Genomic DNA, 17,220 nt, shown 5'->3' on the forward strand with positions numbered 1-17,220 from the left:
TAACAAAGGAGTGGGGGTCGCATGTTGTGCTGCACATGATCTAAACATCCGGAGGAAATAACATGTCACTGCAATAAACAGCACAACAACCAAGTGCCTGCAGAATGCTGCAGCCATTTCCATAGGCCAGTGCTCCCGCTGCTGCTTGTTGGCTATGTGTGATGTCAGGAGGGTGTGGTGAGCAGGGGGCTGTATGGATTGTGCTGGCCTCATGGAGCCAATCCACCACTGAACAAAGAAGGCAGGAGCCACTGGCTGCCACATGCCCGGGCATAGCCCAGAGCTACCTGCCAGTGTCTGCTGCCACATGCCCAGGCATAGTCCAGAGCTACCTGCCAGTGTCTGCTGCCACATGCCCAGGCATAGCCCAGAGCTACCTGCCAGTGTCTGCTGCCACATGCCCAGGCATAGCCCAGAGCTACCTGCCAGTGTCTGCTGCCACATGCCCAGGCATAGACCAGATCAAAGGGACCTGCCAGTGTCTGCTGCCACATGCCCGGGCATAGACCAGATCTAAGGGACCTGCCAGTGTCTTCTGCCACATGCCCGGGCATAGCCCAGAGCTACCTGCCAGTGTCTGCTGCCACATGCCCGGGCATAACCCAGATCTAAGGGACCTGCCAGTGTCTGCTGCCACATGCCCGGGCATAGACCAGATCTAAGGGACCTGCCAGTGTCTGCTGCCACATGCCCGGGCATAACCCAGATCTATGGGACCTGCGAGTGTCTGCTGCCACATGCCCGGGCATAGACCAGATCTAAGGGACCTGCCAGTGTCTTCTGCCACATGCCCGGGCATAGCCCAGAGCTACCTGCCAGTGTCTGCTGCCACATGCCCGGGCATAACCCAGATCTAAGGGACCTGCCAGTGTCTGCTGCCACATGCCCGGGCATAGACCAGATCTAAGGGACCTGCCAGTGTCTGCTGCCACATGCCCGGGCATAACCCAGATCTATGGGACCTGCGAGTGTCTGCTGCCACATGCCCAGGCATAGCCCAGAGCTACCTGCCAGTGTCTGCTGCCACATGCCCAGGCATAGCCCAGAGCTACCTGCCAGTGTCTGCTGCCACATGCCCAGGCATAGACCAGATCTAAGGGACCTGCGAGTGTCTGCTGCCACATGCCCGGGCATAGACCAGATCTAAGGGACCTGCCAGTGTCTTCTGCCACATGCCCGGGCATAGCCCAGAGCTACCTGCCAGTGTCTGCTGCCACATGCCCTGGCATAACCCAGATCTAAGGGACCTGCCAGTGTCTGCTGCCACATGCCCGGGCATAGACCAGATCTAAGGGACCTGCCAGTGTCTGCTGCCACATGCCCGGGCATAACCCAGATCTATGGGACCTGCGAGTGTCTGCTGCCACATGCCCGGGCATAGACCAGAGCTACCTGCCAGTGTCTGCTGCCACATGCCCGGGCATAGACCAGATCTAAGGGACCTGCGAGTGTCTGCTGCCACATGCCCGGGCATAGACCAGATCTAAGGGACCTGCGAGTGTCTGCTGCCACATGCCCGGGCATAACCCAGATCTATGGGACCTGCGAGTGTCTGCTGCCACATGCCCGGGCATAACCCAGATCTAAGGGACCTGCCAGTGTCTGCTGCCACATGCCCGGGCATAACCCAGATCTAAGGGACCTGCCAGTGTCTGCTGCCACATGCCCGGGCATAGACCAGATCTAAGGGACCTGCCAGTGTCTGCTGCCACATGCCCGGGCATAACCCAGATCTATGGGACCTGCGAGTGTCTGCTGCCACATGCCCGGGCATAGACCAGAGCTACCTGCCAGTGTCTGCTGCCACATGCCCGGGCATAGACCAGATCTAAGGGACCTGCGAGTGTCTGCTGCCACATGCCCGGGCATAGACCAGATCTAAGGGACCTGCGAGTGTCTGCTGCCACATGCCCGGGCATAACCCAGATCTATGGGACCTGCGAGTGTCTGCTGCCACATGCCCGGGCATAGACCAGATCTAAGGGACCTGCCAGTGTCTGCTGCCACATGCCCGGGCATAGACCAGATCTAAGGGACCTGCCAGTGTCTTCTGCCACATGCCCGGGCATAACCCAGATCTAAGGGACCTGCCAGTGTCTTCTGCCACATGCCCGGGCATAGACCAGATCTAAGGGACCTGCGAGTGTCTGCTGCCACATGCCCGGGCATAACCCAGATCTAAGGGACCTGCCAGTGTCTGCTGCCACATGCCCGGGCATAACCCAGATCTAAGGGACCTGGGAGTGTCTGCTGCCACATGCCCGGGCATAACCCAGATCTAAGGGACCTGCGAGTGTCTGCTGCCACATGCCCGGGCATAGACCAGATCTAAGGGACCTGCCAGTGTCTGCTGCCACATGCCCGGGCATAACCCAGATCTAAGGGACCTGCCAGTGTCTGCTGCCACATGCCCGGGCATAGACCAGATCTAAGGGACCTGTGAGTGTCTGCTGCCACATGCCCGGGCATAGACCAGATCTAAGGGACCTGCGAGTGTCTGCTGCCACATGCCCGGGCATAGCCCAGATCTAAGGGACCTGCCAGTGTCTGCTGCCACATGCCCAGGCATAGACCAGAGCTACCTGCCAGTGTCTGCTGCCACATGCCCAGGCATAGACCAGATCTAAGGGACCTGCGAGTGTCTGCTGCCACATGCCCGGGCATAGCCCAGATCTAAGGGACCTGCGAGTGTCTGCTGCCACATGCCCGGGCATAACCCAGATCTAAGAGACCTGCCAGTGTCTGCTGCCACATGCCCGGGCATAGCCCAGATCTAAGGGACCTGCCAATGTCTGCTGCCACATGCCCGGGCATAGACCAGATCTAAGGGACCTGCGAGTGTCTGCTGCCACATGCCCGGGCATAGACCAGATCTAAGGGACCTGCGAGTGTCTGCTGCCACATGCCCGGGCATAGCCCAGATCTAAGGGACCTGCCAGTGTCTGCTGCCACATGCCCAGGCATAGACCAGAGCTACCTGCCAGTGTCTGCTGCCACATGCCCAGGCATAGACCAGATCTAAGGGACCTGCGAGTGTCTGCTGCCACATGCCCGGGCATAGCCCAGATCTAAGGGACCTGCGAGTGTCTGCTGCCACATGCCCGGGCATAGCCCAGATCTAAGGGACCTGCCAGTGTCTGCTGCCACATGCCCAGGCATAGACCAGAGCTACCTGCCAGTGTCTGCTGCCACATGCCCAGGCATAGACCAGATCTAAGGGACCTGCGAGTGTCTGCTGCCACATGCCCGGGCATAGCCCAGATCTAAGGGACCTGCGAGTGTCTGCTGCCACATGCCCGGGCATAACCCAGATCTAAGAGACCTGCCAGTGTCTGCTGCCACATGCCCGGGCATAGCCCAGATCTAAGGGACCTGCCAGTGTCTGCTGCCACATGCCCGGGCATAGCCCAGATCTAAGGGACCTGCCAGTGTCTGCTGCCACATGCCCGGGCATAGCCCAGATCTAAGGGACCTGCCAGTGTCTGGCTGCCACATGCCCGGGCATAGCCCAGATCTAAGGGACCTGCCAGTGTCTTCTGCCACATGCCCGGGCATAGCCCAGATCTAAGGGACCCGCCAGTGTCTGCTGCCACATGCCCGGGCATAGCCCAGATCTAAGGGACCTGCCAGTGTCTGCTGCCACATGCCCGGGCATAGCCCAGATCTAAGGGACCTGCCAGTGTCTGCTGCCACATGCCCGGGCATAGCCCAGATCTAAGGGACCTGCCAGTGTCTTCTGCCACATGCCCGGGCATAACCCAGATCTAAGGGACCTGCCAGTGTCTGCTGCCACATGCCCGGGCATAGCCCAGATCTAAGGGACCTGCCAGTGTCTGCTGCCACATGCCTGGGCATAGCCCAGATCTAAGGGACCTGCCAATGTCTGCTGCCACATGCCTGGGCATAGCCCAGAAGTAAGGGACCTGCCAGTGTCTGTTGTCATGTGCTGTGCATATGTGGCACCCCTGAGGGTTCAGTTGCCACAGAGGTACTGCACCTCCTCCTGAGGCGAGTTGGAGGCTCCTAACCACGCTCCAACACTCGCATCCCACATAACACGGTAGTTCAGCAAAGCTACATTGCGGCTCCCTGTTTGGAGTGTAGCAGAGCACCTTTGGTGGCTCCCTGCTGGGAACACGAAACGTGCTGGGAGGCGGGTGGAGTTAGAATACATAAAAGAGCGGGAAGGGTTAGAATTTCAGTCAGTCAGTCAGTGAGTCGGAGGGAGTCACTCAATGAGGAGTGAGGAAAGAAGATCCCTAGGAGAGGGATGGAGGAAGGAGTGCTGCAGCTGCCTCAGTGATCTGAGCCAGCTGGCACGGGAAAGGAAAGGAGAAAGACATTGAACTGAAACCTGTTCTTCCATGAGGAGAGATTAGTATGGAACGCAGGAGTAAAAGGGAACAGAGGACGTGGGTTAGAGGAGAACCCTGCCTAAATGTTCTAAGCGCAAGGCCGGGGCCCGGTCCCCGAGGTTGTATGGATGCTAATGGTCCTGCAGCAGACACTGGTGGAGTAGTGGGCTGTAAATATACTACTCCCATCTAAGACTTGGGGGCACAACAGCGAGTTGGATAGTGAGCCGGGACTCAGGAGTAAGGAGTCCCCGAAGCAGGCTACAGCTGTCTGCCGTACAAGTAGAGCTCTTGGGAACATCTGTCAGGAAGAACTCCAGTGTAACTCAGTACTAGGAGTACTTCACACATAAAGGCGCTATAAGAGGAGACATTCAGAAAGGCACATGTTGGCGGAGTGTTGGAAGGGAGCATTCCATCTTGCCTGGAGGTTGACGGAGTCCCTGACCCGGAGGACACGGCACGGAGGCAGGCAACTGTGTGTACTACAGACTGTGAGAAAAGCTTTGGAACTACAAGCCCTGGTGTCCTCCATTCATTCTTGCGCCAACACACCCAGCACTGCTACATCTGGGTACCAGCTACTACACCGTTTGTGCCTCTCCTCTACCCCTACATCTACACTGCCCTGGGGCTACATCTCCACCTGTGGGGAGCTTCACCATCTTGGCTGCAACACACCACCAGTCCCAGAGGATCTGCATGCAGCGTCGGCTTAACACCTCACTTGCCGAACACCACAGGTGGCGTCACAAACTATTCATCAATTCTATTTCATTGTTCTTTCACCCCCTTTGCCATGGAGCCCCAGGGCCACGGACCGGGTCACAGCTTCCGTGACAACTCCCATTGAGATCAACGGGCCCGGTGCTGAGTACCCCGATAGCCCTGGCCGGGCGCCCCACATAGCCATGCAGGTCATGTGAGGTTCACTGCATAGAAATAAGGGTCTCCGGCTGCCACACTCCTGAGCACAGCGCTAATCCAAAGGGAACGTTTTGTCCGGTGTCTTTGGTTTCACAGGACGTTTTTAGCAGCCATGTGTGGCACAATGCATGGAAGACGTCAGCCAGCAGCTGCCACCTGTCTGTATCCTGGCATCCAGGGAGGGCTCCATTGTCTGATGCTGCTCCAATGCAGTGTTACAGGCAGTGTATACAGATGCCACACAGCATGTTACCAGTGGTGCCAGCTGTCACCTGGAGCACAGCTTGTTACAGCCACAGGGCGGTATAACAGGGTGATAGAGGATGAGGCTCCTCACAGCATGGAGAAAGCCCCCAGTGCTGAGCTGTACACAGCAGTGCCACACCTACTCTGGGCTCCTGGCTATAAGGAGCCAACTACCAGGGTGCAGCCCCACCGCCTACTGTGCCACCCGTGCTCTGGGACCCCGGATATAGGGGGCAGGGGGTGCCGGCTCCATCCTGGGAGAACTATTGCTTCTACATATGAGGCGGGCTATAGGGGGCATCGCTGCCGGGGAGAGCTCCAGCTGTGGGGCACAGCCCTAGAGCAGGCAGTGGCCGGAGTGTGCTCGGGGGTGTGAGCCCTCCAGACAGGCACTGTGCGCGGTTCTGCTGCCTCTGATTTGCCGCCGGGTGTGCACTGGGCTCACTCCTCACTCTCCTGGCAGCAGTGTGATCGGGAAGCTCGGCCTCCAGCGCCGGGGTGAGGGCAGTGCGCGGTGATCCGGCTCCTCACCGGTATCATCAGGGGGCGATCCCCTCGCTCCAGGATTTAACCCCACTGCTCCCGGCTCTTACTGATGAAGCGATAGCACTCCTCGATTTCATCCGTCAGCAGTATCGCACGGAGATCGCACACCCCGTGCACAGGTCTCCGCCGCTAGTGTCGGGACTGGAGAAATCACTGCTAACCATCAATTCATATACTGAGCAATGAGTCACGCTGCAGCCGATCTGGAGCGATCGCATTTATTGGTAAAGATTGTAACATTGCTTGGACCATGGCTGAGAATCGTCCTGTGGCGGCTGCGCACACGGCCTGCGTACGGCACATATCGGCACTGCTGCATGTCACGACAGAGCCCGCGGCTGGTGCTGGGAGGATACGGACACGTGGGAGACCTCGGGGGTCGGCGGCCAAGAAGGCTGAGACCGGTGGGAAGGGACAGTGAGAAGAGTCCGCTCCTCACACCTGTCCCCGGTCCCCTCGAACAGTCCCCGGTCTCCTCACACCAGTCCCCGGTCTCCTCTCACCTGTCCCCGCTCCCCTCGAACAGTCCCCGGTCCCCCCCTCACCTGTCCCCGGTCTCCTCACACCTGTCCCCGGTCCCCTCGAACAGTCCCCGGTCTCCTCTCACCTGTCCCCGGTCTCCTCGCACAGTCCCCGGTCCCCTCTCACCTGTCCCCGGTCTCCTCTCACCTGTCCCCGGTCTCCTCGCACAGTCCCCGGTCCCCTCTCACCAGTCTCCGGTCCCCTCTCACAGTCCCCGGTTCTCTCGCAGGGTCCCCGGTTCTCTCGCACAGTCCCCGGTCCCCTCTCACCAGTCCCTTCTCCTCGCACAGTCCCCGATCCCCCCCTCTCACCAGTCTCCGGTCCCCTCTCACCAGTCCCCGGTTCTCTCGCACAGTCCCCGGTTCTCTCGCACAGCCCCCGGTCCTCTCACCAGTCCCCGGTCCCCTTGCACAGCCCCCGGTCCTCTCACCAGTCCCCGGACCCCTTGCACAGTCCCCGGTTCTCTCGCACAGTCCCCTCGCCCAGCCCCGGTCCTCTCGCACATCCCCCTCTCACCAGTCCCCGGTCCTCTAGCACAGTCCCCTCTCGCAGTCCCCGGTTCCCCCACCAGCCCCCGGCCCTTCTCACCAGTCCCCGGTCCCCTCTCACCAGCCCCAGGTCCCATCGCACAGCCCCTCTCACAGTCCCCTCTCACAGCCCCCGGTCCTCTCGCACATTCCCCTCTCTCACCAGTCCCCGGTCCTCTAGCACAGTCCCCTCTCCCAGTCCCCGGTCCCCCCACCAGCCCCCCGCATTTCTCACCAGTCCCCGGTCCCCTCGCACAGTCCCTCTCACAGTCCCCGGTCCTCTCGCACATTCCCCTCTCTCACCAGTCCCCGGTCCTCTAGCACAGTCCCCTCTCCCAGTCCCCGGTCCCCCCACCAGCCCCCGGCATTTCTCACCAGTCCCCGGTCCCCTCGCACAGTCCCTCTCACAGTCCCCGATCCTCTCGCACATTCCCCTCTCACCAGTCCCCGGTCCTCTAGCACAGTCCCCTCTCGCAATCCCCGGTCCCCCCACCCCTTCTCACCAGTCCCCGGTCCCCTCGCACAGTCTCCGGTCCCCTCTCACCAGCCCCCGGTCCCATCGCACAGCCCCTCTCACAGTCCCCTCTCACCAGTCCCCGGTCCTCTAGCACAGTCCCCCTCTCACCAGTTTCCGGTCTCCTCGCACCCCCTCTCACCAGTCCCCGGTCCTCTCGCACAGCCCCTCTCATCAGTCCCCGGTCCTCTCGCACATCCCCTCTCACCAGTCCCCGGTCCTCTCGCACAGTCCCGTCTCACCAGTCCCCGGTCCTCTCGCACAGCCCCTCTCACCAGTCCCCGGTCCTCTCGCACATCCCCTCTCACCAGTCCCCGGTCCTCTCGCACAGTCCCCTCTCACCAGTCCCCGGTCCTCTCGCACAGCCCCTCTCACCAGTCCCCGGTCCTCTCGCACAGCCCCTCTCACCAGTCCCCGGTCCTCTCGCACAGCCCCTCTCACAGTCCTCTCTCACCAGTCCCCGGTCCTCTAGCACAGTCCCCCTCTCACCAGTTCCCGGTCTCCTCGCACCCCCTCTCACCAGTCCCCGGTCCTCTCGCACAGCCCCTCTCACCAGTCCCCGGTCCTCTCGCACAGTCCCCTCTCACCAGTCCCCGGTCCTCTCGCACATCCCCCTCTCACCAGTCCCCGGTCCCCTCTCACCAGTCCCCAGTCCTCTCGCACAGTCCCCTCTCACCAGTCCCCGGTCCTCTCTCACCAGTCCCCAGGCCCCCTCTCACCAGTCCCCGGTCCTCTCGCACAGTCCCCTCTCACCAGTCCCCGGTCCCCTCTCACCAGTCCCCGGCCCCCTCTCACCAGTCCCCGGTCCTCTCGCACAGTCCCCTCTCACCAGTCCCCGGTCCTCTCGCACGGTCCCCTCTCACCAGTCCCCGGTCCCCTCTCACCAGTTCCCGGTCTCCTCGCAGCCTTTATTGTTCTGCATTAGACAACAAAGAAGCGAGTTTGCCTCTTTCTCTCCGCTGAGGGGAGGAGCAGAGGGAGTGGCCAAACAGCAAGCCCCGCCCACTTCAGCCCCATCTTCCAATAGGACGCGCGTTCCCCGGTGTCGGCTTCATTGTGCTGTCAGTGACGTCACGGCCTCTTATCCCCCTCTAGTGCCGTCTGGCTGCAGTGGCTCAGACAGGAGGGGAGGAAAGCGCTGAGTGAGCCGGGGAGGGGCTCCGTACAGACCCGCTGCCATCGCTGGCATAGTCCGGCCACGAAAAGTCGGGGAGCAGCTCGTGCACCCGCTGGATACAAGCTGGGGGGACCCCTGAGCGCAGCGCCCGCAGAGGACCGCAGCCGCCTCTGCCTCCCTCCTCCCCGCCGCCGGCCACCTCGCTTTCCTTTGTGTCTGCACCCACTGCTGAGTCGAGAGGAGCGGGGGAGCGGACCATGCCCAGCTCCCTCTTTGCAGATATGGAGAGGTCCGGGAGCGGAGGAGGCGACACTCTGGACGATCAGCGAGCTCTGCAGATCGCCCTGGATCAGCTCTCTCTGCTCGGGCTGGACAACGATGAGAGCTCCATGTACGACAACGAGCCCCGGAAAAAGAGCGTGAACATGACGGAATGTGTCCCGGTGCCCAGCTCGGAGCATGTGGCGGAGATCGTGGGGAGACAAGGTACGATCGCTGCACTAATGTGGAGGCTATGCTGGAATGTGGTACTCCCAGACAATGGGACGGCATGCTCCTACATAATCCTCCTGTATGGTCCCACATCCCTGGTGCAGAGCCTCCTCCTGGTCCTGTACCCACATCTCTAGGGCAGTGTGTCTACCTGATCCTGTACCAACATCACTGGGGCAGTGCGTCTACCTGATCCTGTACCAACATCACTGGGGCAGTGCGTCTACCTGATCCTGTACCAACATCACTGGGGCAGAGCCACCTCCCGGTCCTGTACCCACATCTCTAGGGCAGTGTGTCTACCTGGTCCTGTACCAACATCACTGGGGCAGTGCATCTACCTGATCCTGTACCAACATCACTGGGGCAGAGCCACCTCCTGGTCCTGTACCCACATCTCTAGGGCAGTGTGTCTACCTGATCCTGTACCAACATCACTGGGGCAGAGCCTCCTCCTGGTCCTGTACCCACATCTCTAGGGCAGTGTGTCTACCTGATCCTGTACCAACATCACTGGGGCAGTGCGTCTACCTGATCCTGTACCAACATCACTGGGGCAGAGACACCTCCTGGTCCTGTACCCACATCTCTAGGGCAGTGTGTCTACCTGATCCTGTACCAACATCACTGGGGCAGTGCGTCTACCTGATCCTGTACCAACATCACTGGGGCAGAGCCACCTCCTGGTCCTGTACCCACATCTCTAGGGCAGTGTGTCTACCTGATCCTGTACCAACATCACTGGGGCAGAGCCTCCTCCTGGTCCTGTACCAACATCACTGGGGCAAAGCCTCCTCCTGGTCCTGTACCAACATCACTGGGGCAAAGCCTCCTCCTGGTCCTGTACCCACATTACTGGGGCAGAGCCTCCTCCTGGTCCTGTACCCACATTACTGGGACAGAGCCTCCTGGTCCTGTACCCACATTACTGGGACAGAGCCTCCTCCTAGTCCTGTACCCACATTACTGGGACAGAGCCTCCTCCTGGTCCTGTACCCACATCACTGGGACAGAGCCTCCTCCTGGTCCTGTACCCACATTACTGGGACAGAGCCTCCTCCTGGTCCTGTACCCACATTACTGGGACAGAGCCTCCTCCTGGTCCTGTACCCACATCTCTAGGGCAGAGCCTCCTCCTGGTCCTGTACCCACATCTCTAGGGCAGAGCCTCCTCCTGGTCCTGTACCAACATCACTGGGGCAGAGCCTCCTCCTGGTCCTGTACCCACATCTCTAGGGCAGTGCGTCTACCTGGTCCTGTACCAACATCACTGGGGCAGAGCCTCCTCCTGGTCCTGTACCCACATCACTGGGACAGAGCCTCCTCCTGGTCCTGTACCCACATCACTGGGACAGAGCCTCCTCCTGGTCCTGTACCCATATCACTGGGACAGAGCCTCCTCCTGGTCCTGTACCCATATCACTGGGACAGAGCCTCCTCCTGGTCCTGTACCCACATCACTGGGGCAGAATCTCCTCCTGGTCCTGTACCCACATCACTGGGGCAGAATCTCCTCCTGGTCCTGTACCCACATCACTGGGGCAGAATCTCCTCCTGGTCCTGTACCCACATCACTGGGACAGAGCCTCCACCTGGTCCTTTACCCACATCACTGGGGCAGAGCCTCCACCTGGTCCTGTACTCACATCACTGGGGCAGAGCTTGGTCCTAGTCCTGTACCCACATCACTGGGGTAGAGCCTCCGCCTGGTCCTGTACCCACATCACTGGGGCAGAACCTCCACCTGGTCCTGTACCCTCATCACTAGGTCAGAGACTCCTCCTAGCCCTGTACCCTCCTCTTTAGGTCAGAGCCTGGTCCTGTACCCACATCACTGGGGCAGAGCTTGGTCCTAGTCCTGTACCCACATCACTGGGGCAGAGCTTGGTCCTAGTCCTGTACCCACATCACTATGGCAGAGCTTCCACCAGGTCCTGTACCCACATCACTGGGGCAGAACCTCCACCTGGTCCTGTACCCTCCTCTCTAGGTCGGAGACTCCTCCTAGCTCTGTACCCACATCTCTGGGTTAGAGCCTCCTCCTGGTCCTGTACCCACATCTCCATCTCTGGGTCAGAGACTCCACCTGGCCCTGTACCCACATCTCTGGGTCAGAGACTCCACCTGGCCCTGTACCCACATCTCTGGGTCAGAGACTCCACCTGGCCCTGTACCCACATCTCTGGGGCAGAGACTCCACTTTGCCCTGTACCCACATCTCTGGGTCAGAGACTCCACCTGACCCTGTACCCACATCTCTGGGGCAGAGACTCCACTTTGCCCTGTACCCACATCTCTCGGGCAGAGACTCCTCCTTGCCCTGTACCCACATCTCTTGGGTAGAGACTCCTCCTGGCCCTGTACCCACATCTCTGGGGCAGAGACTCCTCCTGGCCCTGTACCCACATCTCTGGGGCAGAGACTCCTCCTGACCCTGTACCCACATCTCTGGGGCAGAGCCTCCTCCTGGCCCTGTACCCACATCTCTGGGGCAGAGCCTCCTCCTGGCCCTGTACCCACATCACTGGGGCAGAGCCTCCTCCTGGCCCTGTACCCACATCTCTGGGGCAGAGCCTGCTCCTGGCCCTGTACCCACATCTCTGGGGCAGAGCCTGCTCCTGGCCCTGTACCCACATCTCTGGGGCAGAGCCTCCTCCTTGCCCTGTACCCACATCTCTGGGTTAGAGCCTCCTCCTTGCCCTGTACCCACATCTCTGGGGCAGAACCTCCTCCTTGCCCTGTACCCACATCTCTGCGGCAGAGCCTCCTCCTTGCCCTGTACCCACATCTCTGGGTTAGAGCCTCCTCCTGGCCCTGTACCCACATCTCTAGGGCAGAACCTCCTCCTGGCCCTGTACCCACATCTCTAGGGCAGAGCCTCCTCCTGGTCCTGTATCGGAGACTTTATGCCACCTGGTGCTGCCCTTGGGACTTGGCATGATGTATTGGCATGGGATGCTCCGGTGCATCCTCCACGTAGCGGTGGCTTATGCTTTGTACTGTGTTGGCACTGCGCTTGGTTGCCTCTCATCTGCCCTCCTTTAGCTGTGCTGTTGGTTCATGTATGTGCCACTGATGTTGCTGCTGTTACTACTTGTCCTCCTTTTGCTGTTTTATGGCTCAGCAGGTCTAATTGTGCTTTTTATCTCCATTTGTTACCCAGGTTGTAAAATCAAAGCTCTGCGGGCTAAGACCAACACCTACATCAAGACCCCGGTCCGCGGGGAGGAGCCTGTCTTTGTTGTGACTGGGAGAAAGGAAGATGTAGCCATGGCCAGGAGGGAGATCATCTCAGCTGCAGAGCACTTTTCCATGATCCGAGCGTCTCGCAATAAAAATGCTTTAAATGGGGGGTCAGTGCCCGGACCTCCAAATCTTCCTGGCCAGACCACAATCCAGGTGCGAGTGCCCTACAGAGTGGTGGGTCTGGTGGTGGGACCTAAGGGGGCTACAATCAAGAGGATCCAGCAGCAGACACACACGTACATAGTCACCCCCAGCAGGGATAAAGAGCCAGTGTTTGAGGTTACTGGAATGCCAGAGAATGTGGATCGAGCCCGGGAGGAGATTGAAGCTCACATTGCTGTACGCACTGGAGGGCTGATCGAGCTGACCGATGACAATGACTTCCATGCCAATGGGACTGATGTTGGCTTTGATTTGCATGGCACAGGGAGCTTATGGAGCAAACCCACCCCGTGCCTAAACTCCAGCACGGGTTCACGCAAGGCTTTCTCTAACTACCGCAATGACAGCTCCAGCTCTCTGGGCAGCGCCTCCACAGACTCTTACTTTGGGGGCAATAATGGCACAAGGATGGCAGATTATAGCCCTCCCAGTCCTGCCCTCAGTTTTACCAACAATGGCAACAATAACAATAACGTCAATGGCAATGGATATGTGTATGCCAGCGACAGCATTTCACCTGACTGCACTGAGCTGGCTTTTGACTCTGCTTTTGACCCAGCGCCAGCTCCACCTGGCACTGCTTTGATCTGGTCACAATTTGAGCGGAATGGTACAAGCAGTGCCTCACAATCTCCTCCCTACCAAAACAATGCCAACGGGTTGGTGTCTAACCGGCGGCTCAATGGTGTAGGCTGCACTGCTCCGCCCAGGCTCTCGCCTCCTTTGCATGGAAGCAGCGTGGTCCCTGAGCATCCTTTAGCACGCAGGGTGCGCAGTGACCCCGGAGGTGGCCTGAGCTACTCCGCCTACACTAACATGGGCTCCGACTCCTCATCTTCCTCGTCCTCCAGCAGCAGCAGCTCTTCCTCTTCCAGCTCGTCTTCCTCTTCGTCAGGCATGAGGAGGAAAGGCAGCCGCGACTGCTCCATCTGCTTTGAGAGTGAGGTGATCGCAGCCCTGGTACCCTGTGGCCACAACCTATTCTGCATGGAATGTGCCAACCGCATCTGCGAGAAGAATGAGCCTCAGTGCCCGGTGTGTCACGCAGAAGTCACTCAGGCCATCCGCATCTTCTCCTAGTCCACTCGCGCAGCCTTCTTTCCTCCAGTGCTCTGACAGCTACATTCCCACTTGTATGGTGCCATACACGTGTGACGGTGTTTTGTACATGTATATATTATTTACCAGAACCCTTAATATATTAATATATTGTAATATATTAATATGCAAATAATATATAATAATGTGATGTCGCCTCTCTCCCCCCTCATTCTCTGGATGCTTGAGGGGGGCTCATATATGTCTTCGTAGTAGCCTTTCATGCCATTTCAGAAGGCAAATAGTAGTTTTATATCGGGGGGGGGGCAGATGTCAAATAGTAACTGCATGTCTCATTTAAACGAGGCCCCCTCCCCCGCTCCCTTGGTTCCTTATTCCCGGTGGTACCCTCTCCTGCTTCATTATGTAAATAGCTTGCAGCAACCAATTTCCATGCGCCCCCCCCCCCCCACTCCAGAAGCAATATTGATTTGTGTCCTCCAGTATCTCTGCCATTTGCAGTGGGGCGTATGGGGCTGTCTTAAATCAGTCTGGATGTTGTCACGTGGTCAGTTTAACCCCTTCAACGGGGGGCCCCGCTCCTGGTTACTAGGGGCTCTTGGACGTTGAAAGGGATAAAATATGGTGGCAAGGCTTAGAATTTTTTTGAGACAGGGCCTCTTACTGTCAAAGAATTGGTTTGTAACTTGCCAAGTGGGAATGTGGCTTTAAAGCTGCAGTATCTGCACATTTATTTTATTTTTTATTATTTTATTTTTTTTTTTTAAAGGAATTTAGTGAACACTATCCCACAGGCCTTTCTTTTGGCTGGGGGAGAATCCTACGATCTGTCTGATTGCACGCTCCGACTACGAACAAAGAACCACAGTTTTACATTGTACAGTACTTTGAAAGATAAATCTTCCAAGATATCTATATTTTTTTACTTTTTTTATTATGCCTCTTGTGTGGTTATTAGACTCTACAAATATTATTTTGACAAGCTTTTTTTTTTTTTTTTTTTTTTTTTTTTTTTTTAATTTTTCTTATACCTTGAACAAACTTTTTTTTTTTTTTAAATGCCTCTGTTTTTCTCAAGAGATGGGAAACAAAAAAAAAAACAAACAAACTGCTCCTTCGAGAACTCCCCATGATACTGCAGCTTTAAGAAAGTAATATTAGATTGTAACATATCTTCTATAAATATATAAATATATATAATTATAAAATGGTTTTAAAAGACGAATTGCATTAATACAGATTGAAGTATTTTATTCATTTTTTTTTTTATTTTTTTTTTTTACTTGAAGAAAAAAAATTATATTTCATATTGCAAAGATGTTTACAAATATTTTAACTTTTAAGTTCAGTGAACTTTTTTTTTTTCTTTTTGTAGCTGGGTTTTAAAATCTTTTATTTTCCGTATGGCCTTCCGGCAAAGAACACTGTATTATTTTAATATCAACACAGGTGAAGTTGGGGAGGGAGGGGATAACAAAAAGAAATAATAATAAAAAAAAGACACACACACAAAAAAACATAAACTGCAAAAGTGTTTTTGAACAGTATTGTGTTGGGATGGAGATTTTTTTTTTTTTTTTATAGGTTCCTGAAAACAATGTTTTAAATCTGCTTCACCCAGCGTCTTTTTCTACTCCGCGATATAAAAAGCCTATTTTCTTCTATATTATTACGAGAACTGACGAAATGTATGAGCATACGAAGCCAACTCGAAGAACCGTCTGACTCCTTTCTAGCGTTTGTATACATAGATTTCAGTGGAGATTCCGAGATTCTGTTGCACCACTCTAGTTTTAGTATTTCTATTTTACTACATTTTGTTTACTACTTGTTTATGTATATGTAGGTGACGTTACTTGAGCGTAAATGTACTTTACTGAGCAAAGTTTAAAAAGAAAAAAACAAAGTATATTTTATTTTATGATAAAGGGCCTTTAACCTCATGGTCAAAAAAAAAAAATACTAATATTATATTTGCTGAAACGAGATTTGAAAAAAAAGAAAAAAAGAATTGTATCAAGAGTTTTATTTTTCTGACATTTAAAAGTTCTACATAAATAAAGGTAAAACTTAAGTAATGGTGCTACTTCATGTTTTTTTTAAGTATTTCTATATAAATCAAATAAAAAAAAAAAAAAAAAATATTCCAGAAGTGACGGATCTTTTTTTGTTGTGTGAGTTGATCGTCAGCGTTTACTGTTCTGTCTTTTGGTTTGTCTTTTTGGTCGCCGGGCCTGTAAATGGTGTAAGGAGGGCAGTAAGAAAAGGGTTATAAATTGAATCAACTCGCATGACGTATGTTGTGTGCGTTAATGCCGAATATCTGGTTATTGGGGCAGATTTCTGCACATAGTATAGATGGCACTGCTGCTCTTTGTGTGCCGTCGTCGGTGGGTGTGTACGGTTGGGACTGTGGGTGGGTGAGTGTGCGCGAGACGCATGAGCGTGTTATCCTTTGGTTAGAATATCTCCAGAGGAAGCAGGGTCGAGGACAATTTGGAACTGGATACACATCCTAATTCTTATGAGTTTACATAGGAATGCAGCACAGATCAATTTCGTTACAAATTCTGCTCCGGAGATAATGATTTCGCACAAGCATTTACCTCTTTAATATCATTTTGCATGATTGATCTCCAGGCCTTCATTCCTGCTTGTTGTGATCAGGATGGGCCTTAAATAATGAATGATGGTGAAATAATCTTTGTAGGAGGCGGTGAATGTCCCCGCATTTTGCACCAATGGGGGGAACGCAATGTGTGGCACTGGCACCAGGCATGGGCACGCCTCGTGCACTGCAGTGCCACTGGTTGAACGCCGCTTCATGTAATGCTGCTAGTGTCCTCATTCTATAGTGTATGTGGAGGCCTTCTTAATGGAAAGGTTACATGGTGTGGGTTTGGAAAAAACACTTGCTCGACATAAATGTCACAGTATGTGAAGTATGCAGGCATTGTACGGTTTTGTCATCCTGACCTATATATGATGTTATAAAAGTGCAGTAATGGAGGGCTATGTGGAGGGGGGAGCATCCTGGTGGGACGTGGAGCTTATTATTCTGCGCTGGATTCCTTCACCTGTGAATGGGTTAATCTTCTGTATGGGTAGATGAAGAGCAGCTCTGCCGCCTGTGTTTCTGATGCTTACATAGATCTGCAGACACAGAAATGTGCATTGAATTTTCCCATCTTTTCATCATTCCTTTTATCAGCCGTATGTTTTGCTAGACGTTTCATGCTGCCATTATTGATTTATTCCATGTATTAGATACAGCCGTATTGGCAATGCAATGTTTTCTTGGCGCCTGCGTTCTCTCTGCATGGTCTTCCATAAAACATTGAAATCTAGGCTTTTCTCTTCAATACAATCTTTGGGATGGATAATAGGGTATTGTGCGATTATATTGAAACCACCTGTTTAACTCATTTCCACATTTGTTTTTCTTTCGTTTTGTATGCTGCTGATGTGACGTGGTGGGGTGCAGACGTGCTGCGTCCTATCCTGCCC

General features: G+C 55.3%; 2 protein-coding genes across 2 annotated transcripts; both read left to right on the forward strand.

Moving 5' to 3' along the window:
- The first annotated feature begins 6,324 nt into the window (after positions 1 to 6,324).
- On the forward strand, positions 6,325 to 8,779 carry LOC141084020 (uncharacterized). The gene is made up of 2 exons (XM_073568396.1): positions 6,325 to 6,366; positions 7,583 to 8,779. Exons 1-2 carry the CDS (start codon positions 6,325 to 6,327, stop codon positions 8,777 to 8,779), a joined length of 1,239 nt encoding a protein of 412 aa, XP_073424497.1.
- A 5-nt stretch (positions 8,780 to 8,784) lies between these two features.
- Positions 8,785 to 15,791, forward strand: MEX3B (mex-3 RNA binding family member B). The gene is made up of 2 exons (XM_073568570.1): positions 8,785 to 9,240; positions 12,410 to 15,791. Exons 1-2 carry the CDS (start codon positions 9,012 to 9,014, stop codon positions 13,732 to 13,734), a joined length of 1,554 nt encoding a protein of 517 aa, XP_073424671.1. The 5' UTR covers positions 8,785 to 9,011; the 3' UTR covers positions 13,735 to 15,791.
- Positions 15,792 to 17,220: the final 1,429 nt, after the last annotated feature.

The sequence above is a fragment of the Dendrobates tinctorius genome, unplaced genomic scaffold, assembly GCF_039654945.1.
Source record: "Dendrobates tinctorius isolate UK_male_01 unplaced genomic scaffold, ASM3965494v1 ptg000022l, whole genome shotgun sequence".
Taxonomy (NCBI): Eukaryota; Metazoa; Chordata; class Amphibia; order Anura; family Dendrobatidae; genus Dendrobates; species Dendrobates tinctorius.

Excerpts from the sequence above, each read along its gene's own strand:
- LOC141084020 (XM_073568396.1), top strand. The coding sequence starts at position 6,325 with ATGGCTGAGAATCGTCCTGTGGCGGCTGCGCACACGGCCTGC. Across the intron at positions 6,367-7,582 it reads CGGCTGCGCACACGGCCTGC|CACAGTCCCCTCTCGCAATC; the intron begins GTACGGCACATA and ends CCGGTCCTCTAG.
- MEX3B (XM_073568570.1), top strand. The coding sequence starts at position 9,012 with ATGCCCAGCTCCCTCTTTGCAGATATGGAGAGGTCCGGGAGCGGAGGA. Across the intron at positions 9,241-12,409 it reads GGAGATCGTGGGGAGACAAG|GTTGTAAAATCAAAGCTCTG; the intron begins GTACGATCGCTG and ends TTTGTTACCCAG.